We start from the raw sequence: 18,575 nt of genomic DNA, 5'->3' as shown, positions 1-18,575 counted from the left end.
AAATTGTCCCATTTTGATGTATTTCTCAAGATATTTCATATTCCTTTATTTTATTGCATGTTTTATTATATATTTGCAAGCAATTATCTCATATTATCCTTCCTAAATGTAAATGCTTACATACACACACACACACACACACACACATACAAACTGAAAGTTCCTTGAAGACAGATTGAGCCTCATTAATATTTTTCATCTGCCAATGCTTAACTTGAGCTTTGTATGTTTCACCATTCATATTGCTTTTTGAATCGAATTTATTCTGCCATGACCTGTTTAAAAATTCTTATTTAGTAGTAGTCATATAACAAATACAAATTGTTAAATATTAAATTAATATAAGATACATGAACTCATTAATTTAATTCAATGTCTCAATACATTAGGCATGAAACTGTTTTGTATCTGCACATTGTATATTGCTGGTATGAGATTCTGGAAAAGTAACATCAGGGCTATTGTTTGGCATTATGTGCTCAGAAGCCTGTTTGATTTCCCTGTGGAAATTTTCCTAAACCAACAGCAGGTTACATGGAGAAAGAACTGGGCCAGTGGGAATCTGGAAAGGGGGTCCTGCTTAAGTCCCTGAGTTTAGCAAATTGTGTGGCCGTTGGTAATTCATTTTACTGTCATGGCTTGAGACAGCTCTTTTTTATTTTTTATTTTATTTTATTTCAGCTTATTATGGGGGTACAAAAGTTCAGGTTGTATATATTGCCTCTTCTTTAAAATACAAAATGGACTACATAACTCTAAGCACCCTCTCGCTCCAATATTTTTTATCATTTAAAGCTCTTAGGTACTCAAACTACATCTCTACATTGCAGGCCAGTTTCCCACTTCATGCATTTTTCTGGCCACAAGATGGCAGGCTTTATGTTGTTTTCTTCATTCTCTAACAACAAAAAGAACTTTTAACTCCCTTGCAGTTTTGAAAATTTAAAACTACAAATTCCTTAAAAAGTCTGATAAATGCAACATGGACTCTACATTATGACTTTAAAAATGTCTTAAATGCTTTGAATTTTCACAATAAAGAAGATTTCTTCTTTTGTGTAGGAATACTGATTTAGGCTGTTTCTATACAAATGAAAAAAATCCCATGATGCGATCAAAGAGACCACAAGTATTTTCATTTGTTTTTCTTTTTCTTTACATAATTGAAGACAGTGCTTTTGGAATTCCAAATTGATAAAAACTTTACCACGGAGGCTACTGAGTAATATTCTCAAAATGCACTGTCATTCTGGTATTTTTAGCAATTGTTCTCAACACTTCCTAAGTATCCCAACCTTTTTTTTACCTTGTGCAACTCGGTTCTACCACTTGGTTTGAATTAGAAGTAGCAAGTCATAATACATCTATTTCATACAGCAAATTGGGACTTAGCAAGAGCAAGATTTGCATTTCAGAACTTTAAAGTAATTTTCCTTAATTTACATAATCTATCTGCTTTCCAAAGATTCCTGATTTTGCCAACTTACCCTGGTCAGAAGCTCATTCATTTCCACCACGAGTGTATTCAGATTGCCCTCTGCCAGCTGAATGAGCCTCTCTGGGGCCCGCTGAGGTGAGAGAAAGTGCTGAAAAAGATTTCATTCCATATATATTTTAGTAAATGGTCTTGCAATGATCATGGGGTTGAACATTTAACAGAACACATTTTTCCTATATCCTCAAATAACTCAGCCTTCTCACCTTGAAAGAAAAGAGAAAGAAACTATTTCAGTTGGGCAGTTACTTACTGAGTACCATGCCAAATATTCAGATAAATAATAAAAATTGCAATAATTTACTGAGAAATTATGATGTGCCAGGCTTTTTTTTTTTTTCATTTAATTCTCACAATATCTTTATGAAGTAAGCGTTATTCCATTTTGTGGTTGAGCAAACTGTGGCTTGAATAAGGTTAAAAACTTGCACAAGATGACACAGCCAGTAAGGGGCAGAGTTAAGATGAACTCTTTGATTCTTCAAGGCTCTCATGCCAATTAACAGAGACACAGTTTACAGGTAAGAAAGAGAACAGCGGCCTTTGACCCATGGACCTGGCTGGGCACTAACTAACTGGCCTGGCAGTCACAGCTGGGCCATATTCTTTTCCTGTTGAGCATAAATAATTTCACAGGACACTAACATTACACAGGGTCACTCTGAGTCAGTGATGAATGAAACAAAAAATGATACCACTCTTTAATCTTGTTCAAGCACAGAAAAAACATGGTCTCTGTATAGACCACAAAAATACTCCAACCACCAATTTCCTGGGTAAGATGAGTGACTACTGCCTCCTTACTTATCATAGCTTTAGAATCTCTCTGTTGTCCCCTCCTTTTAGATAAGATTTATCAGAATATTCAATCATAGAATTACTCTCACTTCCTACCAGCATCCAATAAAGCACAAACCCCTGCTTCCCTGAACTTCCCTTCAAATTGCCTAAGTCCAAATGCTGTAAGTTATTCCCCACACACTTGAGACACTTTGCAATTTCCTGGGTGATCAAAGTCCCTTGTCGCAATGAGTTAATAAACCCAATTGTGTTCCATCACATGTGTGTTCTTGATGGCCTTTGGCTGGAACCTAGAGAGCATGGACACAGTAAAGGCACTGAGCAAAGAGGTTAGATAACTTGTTTATTAACACTGTATAATATCAAAGTGTGATCTCAGATACTAAATGAATTATGAAAGAAGAACACAAAGGCAGAATCAAGAAAGATTTGAATTTAAGGAAAATCAAGATCACTTGGATCAACACCTAGCCATAAGGGGTACGTGGCTGAATCTATTGGCTTAGATGACGTCCACAGATTGGAGCCTCATCTACAGAGCCCTCCGTACTTCACCGTCCATTGCGTTAAGTATTGTATTAGTTTTAAAATGTTTTATATTCAACTAAAATCTTTGCCTTTCTAGTTTAATTTCTTTTCTTTATATTCACTCCATATACAAGGAAAATAACTGGTCTGCATTCTTGTTATTAAAACTCTGCACATCCTTGAATACCGGGACTGCAAGGGAAACTCAGATTCCTCTGCCTGGCTTTCGATGCTCTTTCACATCACCCTGTCCCACTGAAGTCTCCATCCTTATCTCTCACCAGCAGGTCTGAATTTTAATGTCTGCCGGACAGGCCAAATTCACACGACTGCCTCTGGTGTCTCTCCTAAGCATGGCCGCCTTCTCCCTGTGTCCTCACATGGCAGGGAGATCTCCAAATACCATCACATTGGAGGCTAGGGCTTGCTGTTGTCTCAATGTTTGCATCAACTCAATATTCATGTTAAGATTCTAACCCTCAACATGATTATATTAGGAGGTGAGGCTTTTGGAAAGTGAGTAAGTCATGAAGACAGGGATCAGTGCCCTTGTTAAAGAGACACCAGAGAACTATCTATCCTCTTTCACCATGTAAGGACACAGCCAGAAGTCACCATCTATGAGGAACAGGCCCTCACTAGACACCGAACCTGCCAGTGCCTTAATCTTGGACTTCCCAGCCTCCAGAACTGTGAGAAATGTATTTCTGTTGTTTATAAGCTAACCAGTTTATGGAATTTTTTTATAGCAGATAAAACACACTAAGACAGGACGTCAACATATGCATTTAGGGGGATATAAACATTCATTCCAAGACAACTTTCCTACTTGGATTTTCTATAAGAATTATGTGTGATAATCCTATCATCAGCATTATAGGATTCATATTCTGGAAAATAGTAATAATAATACTTACCTTAAAAGCTATGGTGGGGGTTAAAGAATATATTCCCTAGAGAAGTATCTACCAAAGCCTAGTGAATAAAGTTTAGATTTTTCACCCAGTCCTAGCCAATACTTGTCTGCCTACTAAAATGGTATCTACCCTTCAAGTTCCAACACAAATTATGCTCTCATTAATGTGCATTCCCTGGTTACTTTTAATCTTACTGACTTCTCCAATCTTTGTATTCTATTGTACTTAAAATCTTTATAAAGCATGTGGTAATTATGTATTTTTGCTAATTGATCATTGTTTGATGATCATTATTATTATTTTTTTTTTTTTGAGACAGAGTCTTGCTTTGTTGCCCGGGCTAGAGTGAGTGCTGTGGCGTCAGCCTCACTCACAGCAACCTCAAACTCCTGGGCTCAAGCAATCCTCCTGCCTCAGCCCCCCGAGTAGCTGGGACTACAGGCATGTGCCACCATGCCTGGCTAATTTTTTCTATATATATTTTAGTTGGCCAGATAATTTCTTTCTATTTTTAGTAGAGACGGGGTCTCACTCTTGCTCAGGCTGGTCTTGAACTCCTGACCTTGAGCGATCCACCCGCCTCGGCCTCCCAGAGTGCTAGGATTACAGGTGTGAGCCACCGTGCCCTGTCTGTTTAATGATTATTTTTAAACTACATAGAATATAAGCTCCCTGAGGGTAATGAAGGCATTATATGAGTCATGAAATCCCCAGGGAACCAAGTACAATGCTGGGGCATTCTATGATTTCTCAATCAATAGCTGACAATGGACTGATAATAAGTTGACACTTCTCATCTTTTTCCATCAGGTGAAACCACCCCAATTTCCTTAACATTTTCTCCTATCCTATTAACTACCAAAAGCTTCAACAATGTTTTAATACAGTGTTTTTCATATTGGTGCTTGTTGAAGTACTTTCAAAGTTCTACTAGTTCTCTAGTACAAAATTTTAATTTGGTGTTTTCATTGTGACAGTAACCTCAAATATTAATGCAAACATTTCTGGATCCCAGGCTAGGCCTCCGAGAGATGAATACTGCCACCCCATCTCAGTGCCTACATCGAGGTGTATGTTTGATTATGTGGCAGATTGAGCACATAAGGCACGTGAACTTGTCAAGTGATGCCACAGGTCACTTGAAGACCCCTTGCAAGGAAATTTCTGGTTCACATGTGGAAAGGCAGGACGACTGAGTTACCCCATGTCACCTGCTGATGGAAGAACCGTGTGGAAGTAGTCAGTATCCTATTCTTTTTGCAAGCAGCAACTCCTTTTCAGCCAAAATCATATTACTTTATATTATGTTTTTAATTTGAATTTTATTGGTTTTGTAGGCTTCTGTTAGGATTAATTTGTTTTGATTTTATAGAGCTATAAGGAGTTCATACCTGATTTTATGTTTGCACATATTTAAGTAATATCATAAAACTGATTTAGGCCAAACACTGGAGGGAAGGGCGTACATGAGGCTCTTTTCCCTTAATAGCAATCTGTATGTTATAGTTCCTAAGTTTGAAAAACACTGGTTTAGAAAATCTCTGAACTTCTCTAATAACTGTGTCTTTTGATTTGGGGCAGTGGAAAGAGCATTTACCAATTAGGGCCCATACTCGTTGGGAAGCTTCTGTCACTTTGTCCTTGGCTCTTGCTGTTGCTGCATCAACCTACCTTTAGTTCCTGGGTCATGTTTTCTAGGCCATGCAGCATCCTATACGGAGCAGGCAACGGGCCAGTGAGGTTGATGCTCATGGCTATCTGTTCCAGGCGAGCCAAGTCACCGAGAAGAAGGCCTGTGCATTCATCTCCACAAACTGTGAAAGGGAAGCGACAGAGAATATTTACTTCTGCTAAACATCCCAGGCAGATGTTCAAAGATTTCAGCTATGAAAGAGTTTATGGTCCAAGAATAATTCTGTGAAAGATGAAGCTACTCATCTCAGATAATTAATGCTGTCGAATGGATGACAGTTGAAAAAAGATGAGAACAACAAAAGAGCAGATATGCCTGTCGCCTAGGACCTGAAATACAGATGATGATGTAAACTGAGAGACCAAAGAAGAGAAACAGACAGATTTGGGCGGGAGGGAGTGTATTTCAGAAGGATTAAAGTTCTCCTTTAAGACTGTTGGGGTTCAGAAACTGATGCCCCAAAATATGGTGCTTTGTACCTGCTGAACTGAAAAAGCAGCCTCAGGGTTCCTATGGCCTCCCCTGCACCCCACCATCTCTCCCAAAGCATGGGATAAAGTTGTTCTCTGAAGTTCCCTTATCCGCCTAAAGTCTGGACCTACCAAAGAAGAAAACCTCTAGTCACTTCCCTGAGCTTTCATTAACTACCTATAATATTTTCAATAATCAGAAAAAATTGGTGGTAGTGGAGCAGGGATGCTGGTAGAATTGGTAGAGAAAAAAATGGGTTGTCTCTTCATTATCAAATTAATCTCATAAATAGTAGTACAATTTCTAAAATTAATGTACATTGATTCTTTTGGATGATTTAAAAAATATGCATATTTCAGTTTGAACTTTTTAGTTTTGCATGGCAGAGTAATGAGGTATATCTTCATGCTAAGGAGCAGAAACGGACATATTTATAATATGCATTCATGTATACAGTTATAATTTCTATCTTATATGCTGCAGATTGAGGTATCAAAACTATACACATTAGAATAGAGGAAAATACATAACATGGAAAATACTGAGATTTGGAGCAGCTTTGGATCATGCCCAGAATTGGCAAGAATTCAATTAGTTCTCTAAATAGCACTCCCCTGAGCTGCTTAATGGAGAAAAAACCATTAACGAAGCTTGTAAACAAAGAGAAGGAATACAGAGGGTGATTTTTTGATAGGACAGCAGCTAGAAGTGAGTTACAATATCCTTTCACAGGGATTAAACTGCCCCAGCAGGGCTTTTAATAAATCAGCTCCTTGCAGGTGACACCTGCAACCGTAGAGCATCATCTGCAGGGGCTTTGCAAGCTCCTGATGCTTTACAAGCTGAGTGAATAGAGGCTTTGCAGGCAGGAGCAGAAGTCTGTAACTAGAGCTGTACCTTTTACTCTTTACCAGAATGAAAGAGAATTTGCACTGCATGGAAACTAAGTAAAAGAAAGAGATCACTTTGGCTTTATACCCTCATTCAATGCAAGCTTCAACAGACCTGTGTACATGAAACGATTATAGAAAGCACTTCATAGAACACAATTAAGTGCCAAATTGACCATGTCTAAACAAGTTCCACAGACCAGTTCTTAAGCTTTAGTGGGCCTCAGAATCACCTGTAGGACTGTCAGAGCTCACAGAGGGCTTGGCTATGCCCCCAGCGTTTCTGATTCTCTGATTGAGAAAGTGCTTTCCTAACAAGCTTCCAAGTGATACCGATACTGGGAGTCTGTGAACCGCACTTTGAGTAACAACTGGAGCAGCAGTATTGGCATTATCTGGAGCTTATCATAAATGCATAATCTTGGGCTCTACCCCAGATCTAGGACATCAGAAGCCGCACTTTAGAAAGATCCCATGTGATCTATGCACATTAAAGTCTGACAAGCACTGCTGTAGATCAGTGGTTCTCAACTTTGGCTACACATGAAAATCATATCGGGATTTATAAAATACAGATGTCTGAGTCCTTCCCCTCACCATCTCCAGAGAATCTGACTTAATGGATCTGTGGTAAGGTCCACGGACATTATTTTTAAAAGATTCCAGAAGATTCTATCATGCAGTCAGGGATTAGAACGACTGTACCAGATGATAAACTGTAGGGATGCTCAATCCCAAAAAGAGCAAGGATTTGAAGGAGGTCATTTTGCTTGCTGTCTCCTCTACCTGGAACATTCTCTCTCCGTCTTCACCCACCTTGCTCCTAGTCAACGTCAAGTGCTCCAGTGTTACTTCCTGGCTATCTTATTACTTTATTTATTCATATATTGTTTCTCCCTTATTAAGGAAAGGACCTTAAACATCTTGGTCATGGTGCCTAGGAAAGTACCTTGCACACAGCAAACATTTAGTAAATATTTGTATGCTAATATCTTTGTGGAAGATGCGATGAAAAATATTTTGGACTAAGAGAACAGCAGAGGTTAATATTTGCACATGGCATGTACCCAGGTCCATGAGACGGTGAGAAGATCAGGGACGAAGAATGTTAGGGGAGGAGAGGAGACAGGGGGAGAGAGAGGAGGTAGGCTGGGCCAAACAAAACATCTGAATGTGAGGAGACAGAGAACCTTACAGAGGTGTGAGGAACAGGAGGACAGGATAAAAACAATGATTAGAGAGAGAGAAAGCAAACTGCATTGTGATCGGAGAGGCAGAAGACAGTCTGAAATCAAGAAAGATGCCAGTTATGATGCCTGCCTGGGGTAATTCAGATTTGACCCAGGAAAGAGATATTGGAATGGGGGGATGGAGGGGAAGAAAATAGGTTTGGAATATTATGAGGAAAGAAACAACACAGATATTGACCAGATCAAAGAGATGCTCATTTCTGGGGGGAATTAAAAATGGTTACAAGTTCTTTGCCACTCTTCCCATTAACAGATGGAGTCTATTTCCCTTCCCCTTGAATCTGGGTTGTCTTTGTGACATACTCTGACCAACACAATGTGGCAGAGGGATATTTTGAGTTTTGCAGTTTCTGCTTTCACACTCCTGGAACCCTGCTGCCTTGAGAACATTCCCAGGCTGGCCTTCTTAAGGAATAGAGGTAACGTGAGTCAGACAGAGAAGGGAAGTTGGAGCCCCAACATGTGAATGAGGCCATCTGGGATCCCCAGACATGACAATAAAAGAACTGTCCAGCTGAGCCCAGCCCAAATTGCCACCCTACAGAATCATGAGGATGTATATATGCTTATTTTAAGCTACTAAATTTTGGAATGGCAGCAACAGAATAATTGACACACTTTCCCAAGTTCTGCAGGTGTGATTTAGAATGCAGATTCAGATCAGAGACTCTCAAGTTGCAATTCATAGGTTAAAAACAAGACAATTCTTAATTTTATTAAAAATTATGAAGAATATAAAGGTTTCTTTCCCACTGAGCCCAAGTTCACCATCATTTAAAAAGTTCCACTCAACTTCTGGTGAAGATGTATTTTTGGCAGATGTTCTTAGGATGGAAGCAAGCAATTTGCTCTTTTTTCACTTTCAAGATCTTGAAACATACTTGATGATATGCTATCTCACCATGCTTTCTAGGGCTGTGTGTCCCTTTGCTAGCCCTTTCCCCAATTTATTTATAATGTGTAACTTACCTATTTCCAAGAAGGAATTGAGTCAGTTTGTTGATAACGGTATGGCTAGATGCTCCTTACTAGATGGTCCTAGAAATTACCAGGGAGAATACCCACAGTTTTCTCAGTTTTTATTTCATGTAAGAATAAACCAGGGACTGGAATGCGGAACTAGATCTGATTTACTGTAATGTACTACAGAGTAAATTGGAACACTAGAATGCCAAGAGGCATGATGAATACTGATTTTTCTCTCATTTATTCTACCCCCTGTCCATCTGTTTTGGTTCTTCATCTTCAGTTGTTAAAATGAAAATGTATTTAATTGCTCTTTCAAGGACTCATACATTCCATTTTATGTCTCTATGTCCAAAGGTCTATTATTATCCCATGTCTCATGGTCTCTGTATATGCTTTTTGGGGAACAAAGTCCAAGCACATTTCCATAAGTGAAAGGTAAGTTTTATAGTATGCTCCAAGTAATATACTAACATCTGTCTGAATGGGTCAGAAAGACTTATGAATATGACAGCCATGGGGATTTTTTCAAAGCTTCTGTACAAGTCTAGCTCATGCAGCTATAAGGTAAACACATGAGAAAATGTGCCCTTTGCATAATGGTTTGCTATTTTATTCTGACACAAAATATTTTACTTACACCACAAGCTACTTTTATTTGCCCTCAAAAAGTCTGAAGTGTCTGGCAACAAACACTGGAAATGGAATGCAAATTAAAACCAAATTTAATTCACTATGATAGGAAAGATCTGAAGAGTGTATAGGGATGGAATATTCACATTATGTAAACAACTGTTCTTTGATAAAGGTGCAATAACGGCTTAGTATAAATTAACACCTATCTTATAATCAGGAGCCCCAAAGAACCTCTCCAAACCATTCTCCTAATTCAGCAATACAGATAAGGTTATAAAGTGAGATCCTGCCAAAAATGCATGGGCACAAAAGCAAATATTTCAAGACTATGATTATATTTTACATGACTAAATGTTTCTGAGGCTTTGCCTATAAAAGTGTCAGGATAAATTTGTGTTTAATATTAACAAATGCAGTACTAAATTCAGATCGTTATAGCTAGGCACATGTAAGGGGCAAATCATGCAGCCAATATTACAGATCTTTCTGTTAGTAATTAGTGCAAAATATTGCATTTCTACCAGAGTCCCCCACACATAATAACTACTGGCTACTGTCACAAAAAAATCACACACTACATCCAAACCAAAGAAGCTGAAGCTGAAATGAGTACATTGAGTATTTTTGAAAAGGTCAAACCTACTAACAAATTTTAGGAAAAGATATATAAATTTTCTGCTCTAATCAAATAGGGATAAAATGAGTAAATACACAGTATTAAGATAAAATTATGTCTTAATATGTATATTTTATATTAATTCTTCTAAATGAATGACATTGATGGTTCCTTGAATCTGAATTTTATATTTCTCTCTTTCCCTTATCTTCTTTAAGAAGAAACATTTAGATTATCATATATTTAGGGCTTATTTGAATTTATTCGGTTATTCTATATTATTTTTAAATAAATACCTTCTAAAATAAAAATTTGATTTCATACTCATTAAGAAGGCTTTTTCCCCCCAGTTATTTCTTCGATAGAAGGAAAGGTATTCTGTAGATTTTAGCTGAGACTGATGAATTTGTTCACATACCACATTGTTATATATGTAATATATATATAAAAATTAAATAAAACTCTATATATAATACATATGAAAAACAAGTTCAATATGGTTCAAGGATGGTGTAGCTTTTTAAAAGACAAATGGAAACTGAAAGTACTACAAATCACAACGAGACAGTAGCTTTTATCTATACCATAGTCACTACATGGCAGGCAACGTATTGTGTTTTGCCATCATCATCTCACCTAATGTTCACAGCAACTCTATGAGGTAAGCACCATTGGTATCCTCATTTTACAGATGAGAAAAAGTCACAATCAGGGTGTTTTTGAATCTATAAATAATGCATGTGAAGAACTTAGAAGAGAAATGTAAGGTGGTCAGAAAAGTGGTTTTCAGTGACTTGAAGAGCGTAGAATTTGAGATAAATTATGGAAAATAAGAATTCAGCCTAATTTAAAGAAAATATTTCACCGGAAACTGATGAGCACACAAAACATCAAAAAATGGCCACATAACGATGATAATAATGGCTGGAATTTATTGTGCATCTATTATGCTTAGATACTTCATATACATGAATGTAGTATTTAATTTCCGTTTTGCAGATGATGAAATGAGGTTCAGAAAAGTTAACTAATCTAATGCTACACAACTTCTATGTGGCAAACTAGGATTCAAACCTTCATAACAGCATGCTTCCTTGAATCAGGATACTGTCTGTTTTGGGCATGCCACAGAAAAAGAGGTTAGACTACCGTACATTTAAGACTTCTTCCAACTTTAAGATCATGCAATTCTATCGTTCTTCAATGTCAGTGAACCTCCTGGGCCTAGCAGAGTGAAAATTGTAATCAAAATGAGTTTAGTTTACTCTTAAAGCTTGATTGAAAATAAAGGCAATAGTGATCAGGCATCTGTAAGTGACAATTAAACTGTGCAACTCTTTAATGTGCCAACAGAACAGCTTTCTCATTGTGACATACAAACCACTGAGGCTGATCCAAACAACTAGAAAAATTATTTAGAATCAGAATGACAGCTGTGTTCCATACACGGCTAGCCTGGACCAGTACCAAGAAGGTTGACAAGAAGAAACTCAAACTTCTTTTAGTAACAAAGTATGAGTAGAAGGTATAAATGTGGTGAACAGAAGTTTCTTTTATAGATTGCTCAACAACTGAATGTGAACAACATGTCATAGCTTAGAGTTCTAGAAAACTACAGCAGACATTCTGACCTTTGAATAAGAACTTACTTGAGGACTAAGTGAGAGCAGAAAGAGAAGGACTTTAGGACATGTGTTGTCATCACATGTACAACAAACAAAGTCACAGATTAATAAACAGCGTCTAGAGATCAATTGATGTTTTTCCAATATCTTTTAGAATAGAAAGTCCTACTTTCTTTATGGTGATAACCATGTTCTACTATTTTATTCCTGTCCCATATATAGTGAGCAATAAGTGTCATTAGTAATCATCTTTGATTATAAGTGTACAACGTTCTAGTAATAATATATAAGGGCCTTTGCATTATTGTGATAAGATCTTTGGGAGCAACTGGCTACTAAAAACTATAATCTTGATCATGTCTCTTGAGATTAGTGTCAAGATAGGATAAAACATTATGTTTAAGGTTTTACCAAGTGGCTGGAAGGTGCATATTTTACAGAGTAAGATGAGTTACCACATTTAGCTAGGCTTACCTCAGCCTGGCAGTAAAAAAAACACACTGTGATTTCTTTTGCAACATTAGCAAGCAAAGCATTCTCTTATATATTATATTTTAAATAAATTGTGACTATAAATAATAAATGCTGATATATCCCCAATACCTCATATGCAGTGATTAAAAGTAGCCAACATCAATTTGATATTTATAAAATGTTATTTCAGGCACTTTTATGGAGTAATATCTTGCCAACAGCTACTAATTTTAATTTCTGTTCTCTAGGAGAGTAATATATTTTACCATGCCACTCATAATCTGTTTTGAACATCACATGAGTTATTCTGTGTTAACTCCAAGTTTACATAAAATAGGACATGAACAAATCCAAGTTTTGTGTTTCACAATACAAAACTTTACTATTAATGGCTTTCTTGCTCATTCTCAAATTTCAGAAGGGCAGGAAGTTGTTCTCATTTTATGAAATGTAAATTATGAATGAGGGTTGAAAGAGGAGAATGGATTTGTATTAACCTAACTTACTGAGGAGAAATCCTGATTTGGGAAATCAGTAAAATATCTATTCAGAACTCACCAATATACATAAGGGGGGAAAAAACCCATTGTAGAGCAGTCCCAAATAATTCCTAAATAGAAACAAACAAAAAGGTTGTGAAATTAGTCTGAGCACCCAGCTAGTGCATCTTTTCTCCAGTACAGAAGACAATCTCTACTTGACAATTTATGATGAATAAGAATTTATCATAAACATGATAATGTTTTAAATTTTAGAGGAGAGAGTCTCAATGGTTAGCAGAAAAAAATATGTCTTTATATGTATTAAAAATTTTTCATTTTGTATTTCAGTTCATTTCATCTTTATTTTTCATTGAGGCAGAATGGGCTCTACACACAGAAGTAAATTAATAAAGGACTGAACTTGCTAATGTTGATATATTGAGTAAACCATGTTCACTTCCTGTGTTTTGCATTATAGCCAGCATAGAAGTTAAGAAAATAAGATTTAGGCTGGGCTCGGTGGCTCACGCCTGTAATCCTAGCACTCTGGGAGGCCAAGGCGGGCAGATTGTTTGAGCTCAGAAGTTCGAGACCAGCCTGAGCAAGAGCGAGACCCTGTCTCTACTAAAAATAGAAAGAAATTATATGGACAGCTAAAAATATACATAGAAAAAATTAGCCGGGCATAGTGGTGCATGCCTGCAGTCCCAGCTATTCGGGAGGCTGAGACAGAAGGATTGCTTGAGCCCAGGAGTTTGAGGTTGCTGTGAGCTAGGCTGAGGCCACGGCACTCACTCTAGCCTGGGCAACAAAGCGAGACTCTGTCTCAAAAAAAAAAAAAAAAAGAAAGAAAGAAAGAAAATAAGATTTGCAAGACAGACCTTGCTTCCAATCATAGCTCTTCTGAAAAGTCACTGTGGGCCTTGAGAAAGTGACTTAGCCCACCTAAATTCAGTTTTCTTATCATACAGTGGGGATAATAAGGAACAAGGACAGTGCCAGAAATAAAAGAACCACATATAAAATATTCAAATAGTATCTGGAAAATGGTCACCTCTCAGTCAAGGTGACCCTTTAAAAAAATTACTGTTATAATAAACCTATGTATGGTGAAAGGGACTTTAGGGAATGCCAAGGATCTGAAGGTAGATATATTGCTTAGTCATGCCCAGGCACTGCTTTTGTTTAGTGGAGTTGGTAACCTTGGTGGGACTGAATTTGACTAACTATGAGTGACTCTGGTATCTAAATATTTCCTAATATGGAAACAGATTATTTGTGTGAATTATTCATGATAGTAATGTAAACTCCAGGTACAAAGGCCTGTTGTCCAGCAAGAGATTCCATTTTGGATCCAGTAAAATCCTAGCTTGCTCACTGGCAATTGTCCTCGGCAGCTACAAGTTTCTTTTAGGGACTTCAGTGGTCAAGGGAAACTCTCCCATGATTCTTATATTTGCTTTATGTTGCCTGATCTCTTCAGCAGAATTTTATAACCTTGGTAAATAACAGCTTAATCTAAATGTATAGTGAGTGTATAGATTCTTTCCACCAATATGCAGCTTACCTGAGGTATTGCAATGATCATGCCTAGGCCATTGATTATGCATTTTAAGAAACATGCAAATCCATAAGGGGAGCCAATTTAAATTACGTTTTCTAGAGAATTAACTAAAGAGAGCAAAATTAACTCTTGTATAATACATGCTACTATTCGAGTATTTACATATTATAACTAACAGGAGGGAGCTTATTTTCTGTAGTCAGAACCATGTTAACAACCAGCACTGCAGATACTTCTCCTACTACATACACATTCCCTTGTCAAGCCAGGCTACCTTCCTTATTCTCACTCCGGGCCTTATACAATTCCACCATGATCGCATGTGACAAAACCAGTCCCACAGATCAAACATGCCAGGTGAATCTATTTTGCCCTACTTTAGCTTAAGGATACAGAAATATATTTCAAAAAGAATTGAGAATAAGTCAAAGTTATGGCCATACTTGTGATCTGTTTTGTTATCTGATTTAAAACCTAGGAGTCCTGGGAAAGACTAATATCATAGAATCATGGCATATTTTTCCATAAACAGAGAAATTTTAAAAAAGGAGAAGAACAAAAATCTAAAGATGCTTTGTGTAACAATTCCTGGAGTTAACTTAATGAAGAGCGAAGAGAAAACATTCCTAGAAGTGGAAATCACTAAAGCTTTAGAAAAGTATGAGGAAAATCTATATAGCATAATTATAAAATAATTATAAACGCTTTAGGAAAAGGGTCTAGATATCAAAAACAACCCCCAAATTTATTAATAATAATATTTTTGTAGAAGAAAAATTGCTCTTATTTAATCTTCCAGAAGAATATAAACATTTCCAGACACAGCAACTGAACTGAACATTTCCTTGTGGGACAAGAATAATGCAAATGAACACTAAAACTGACATAACTTTGTAACTGGAGGATTGGTGCTGTTGTTAATGTCACATGGGACACATGGAGATTAGAAATCCACATTCATGATGGATAAGTTAAGTTTTCTTATGATAAACTTATTTAAAATGTAAATAAAGTATTGATCATCAACAACAAAAACTTAAAACCATTGTTGCTGATGGGCAGAATGTAAATTGTCTTTACAAGAAATGTTCAGAAAATAATGCCATTATTTTGTCTTTCCCAGATTTTAATGTGCTATTGTTTAATTTTTGTGCTTGATATTAAACATTATCTTTTTATTTCAAGTTTACTTATGGATAATTAATAAAATTGATAACTTATAATTCAAGGACTTTAGATTAGTGTTTATGTCAGGAATATCTGTGTATTATCTAGTTAAATTATATCCATGCTAATAATTTAACTTGAAAGAAATATTATGAAATACTTTGGTAGTCCACTTCTTTAATTATCATTGAACTGTGTCATTATACTTGGGAAGAGTGAGTATGTATATACCAATGACTAAATATGATAACATAAATGTACATAATATTACATTTAATTTATCTCCTCTCACCTACCTTCACATTTGCTGTTATTTTCAATATAATATATTTTCATTAAAGATGGTTGAAATACAAAAAAAAAAGATTTAAAAACCTCTCTACCCAAACACACCCAGTCTTAACTTTATGGCATATTTTAAAATTCAGCTTTAGCTTCAGAGGTAACTCTTATAAAACTAGAACACAAAAACTCTTCTAGTTACGATGCTATTAAGATTTACACACAAGATGTTAAAACAAGAAATGTTGGCATGCATAAATACATTAAAATAGGTAATGTTGAAATAAAAGATGCTGAAATAAATTTCCTTAAGGAAAAGAATACTGTAGTACAACACTCCTTCCTTAAATGTATAAATAACCTATTTTAGATTAGAATTTATGTAAGATCCAAGAATTATATTTAACTCCCTATTTCAATGTACTTTCAATATGGCACTGCTGAATCCAGAATCAGAACAGAAACAAAAAGGGAGAGAGAGAGAGAGAGAGAGAGAGCGCGCGCGCGCAACTTGTTCTCCATTTATTATATGTGAGTAAAAATACTTGAGTTCATTGCTACTGCTTCCAGGTTTTGTAGTTCAAGATGAAGCAGTATGCCTATGGATTTCCGTAAAAGTAGGGAAATGAAAACCCAGTTGTTGGCTGGGCGCGGTGGCTCACACCTGTAATCCTAGCACTCTGGTAGGCTGAGGCGGGAGGTTTTGCTTGAGCTGAGGAGTTTGAGAGCAGCCTCAGCAAAGGTGAGACCCCTTCTCATTAAAAACAAAAACAAAAACAAAAACAAAAACTCAGTTGTAATTCAAGGCTTAAAGCGTCTGTCCAGCTGATTACAAATTCAGGAATATTCTAAAAATTTTAATATACTAGAATCTTTAATCTGTCACAAAGGCAATGCCAATTTGAGGCAAGCTGGAAATCCCAAGATGGACAAATAAAATAAATGGAATAAGATATGCCTTCAGGACCTCTGTTGTAGGTCTTCAATGCACTGACTAAAGCATGCTGAGGATTTTCTCAGCTGTTCTTGGCTCAGCAGGATGGAGACAAAAACAGCAGGCGAACAGCACAAGGTGGATAGATCGTGTCAGAAAGAGTGAACAGTAGAACTAGCTATTGCCAAAAAAAAAAAAAAAAAGTCAGTCTTTCTCATTGGATTGAGACAGAAATGGAACCAAAGCCCCCCAAACTAATAGCTAAGTTAGTATACGTACAAACACACTCTCTGCCCTCGCGTGCATGCCCACGCTCGCAGCCGTCACACTTCCTTCCCGTGGCTCCGGGTCGGCACGTGCAGAGTCCTGTGACAGGGTCACAGGGCACAGGCAGTGAGCCATAGGGGTCACACTCACATTCTTGGCAGGAGCCTCCGCGGCTGCTCGGACTACCAGTATAGCCAGGGGCACACCTAAATTTAAACAGTGACAAAGCAAAGGTGGTCAATAGCAAGTCATGTCTCCAAGTTGTTCTGTGTTTGGGGGGTGTGTGTGTGTGTGTGTGTGTGTTTTGTCTTGAATGAAACAAAACTGATATCAATTGTCTGTAGGTCAGCAGTCAGCAAACTTTTCCTGTAAAAGGTCAGATAGTAAATATTAGGCTTTGCAGGCCAAGAGGCAAAATCAAGATTATGCAGTGAGAGAGAAATAAAATTTCAAGGTTTTTTGGTTGTTGCTGATGAAATTCAATACACAGTAACAACAGCAATAATGATATAATAGTAATTGAGCAGAAATTATTGTGTAATACCAATCTACTAATGAGAAGAATAGGATTTATTTTGAAGTATTAAAATGTCAAATTTACTTAGTTGGGGTTCAAATGTTCGATGATAGTACATCCTATCATCGAATTTATCATAAATGTTTACCTGTAACAACAGTTCTTAGCTTTAGTGCCATACAGAATCAGGCAAGGGGGAAAATTTAGTCTGAGGGCTGTAGTTTGCCCATCACTGCTCCAGATCATAAACTTTTAAGTCCTCTTTTATAATTAGAGAGGAATATAATTTATACATTAATTCCTGGGCTTTCCTATACTCATGCATTTTAGAAATCAAAATAACCAAATAATACAACTTAATAATTTTACTAATGAAGAAAAAGAGGCAAGTTAAGTGGCAATAAACTACTGAGATTTTCTATTTAATCCTATCCATCTTTCCTTTCTACCACATCTTCCTCAAGATGGATTTTTCACGAGTGTCTATGGAAGTGGGTTAATGATATGCAAATAAAATATATAACACTGATTTGAAAAATTCAAAAGGAAGTCCAACTGAATGAACCCCAAATGCAATCTATTCATTGACTCTTCCATCTATCCATGCATCCATTCACCTAAGTACATTTCAGTATCGCTTATGATACTTGAAGTTTGGCAACTTTATAAGATGCTAGTAGGGCCAGATATTCTGGTTTGCTCAGGATAATCCCGGATTACCTGTTGTTTTGGCTTAATTATTAAAAATACTTTCTGTCTCTCATTGGAGTGTCAGATTGGACAACAAATTATATATATGGTCAGTGTAAATACAACCAATAGTTAGAATTTTTGTTTAGAGGGCAAGTATAGGAGAAAGTTGAGAGACAGTACAGGGTTGGGAACAAAAGTTATAAATACTGGCAAGATAATGATAGACCATCTTTAGCAGCCTAAGATCGTGAAAATTTGCATGGCTGATTGTGAAATCTAATTCATCCTGTGCTGGTTAGAAAAGACA

General features: G+C 36.8%; 1 protein-coding gene across 2 annotated transcripts in view; it reads right to left on the bottom strand.

Annotated features, from left to right (window-relative positions):
• Positions 1 to 18,575, bottom strand: part of LAMA2 (laminin subunit alpha 2) — a 568,286-nt gene that overhangs the window by 146,752 nt on the left and 402,959 nt on the right. For both annotated transcript variants that reach the window (XM_069489233.1, XM_069489235.1), the window contains exons 32-34: positions 17,071 to 17,264; positions 5,413 to 5,555; positions 1,488 to 1,586 (exon numbers count right to left, since the gene is read on the bottom strand). In XM_069489233.1, the coding sequence (XP_069345334.1) occupies positions 1,488 to 1,586; positions 5,413 to 5,555; positions 17,071 to 17,264 (436 nt within the window). The remainder of the gene's footprint in view (positions 1 to 1,487; positions 1,587 to 5,412; positions 5,556 to 17,070; positions 17,265 to 18,575) is intronic.

The sequence above is a fragment of the Eulemur rufifrons genome, chromosome 15 (assembly GCF_041146395.1).
Source record: "Eulemur rufifrons isolate Redbay chromosome 15, OSU_ERuf_1, whole genome shotgun sequence".
Classification (NCBI taxonomy): Eukaryota; Metazoa; Chordata; class Mammalia; order Primates; family Lemuridae; genus Eulemur; species Eulemur rufifrons.
Note: the sequence above shows the minus strand (reverse complement) of the source record. Positions and strands in the feature narration are given on the sequence as shown.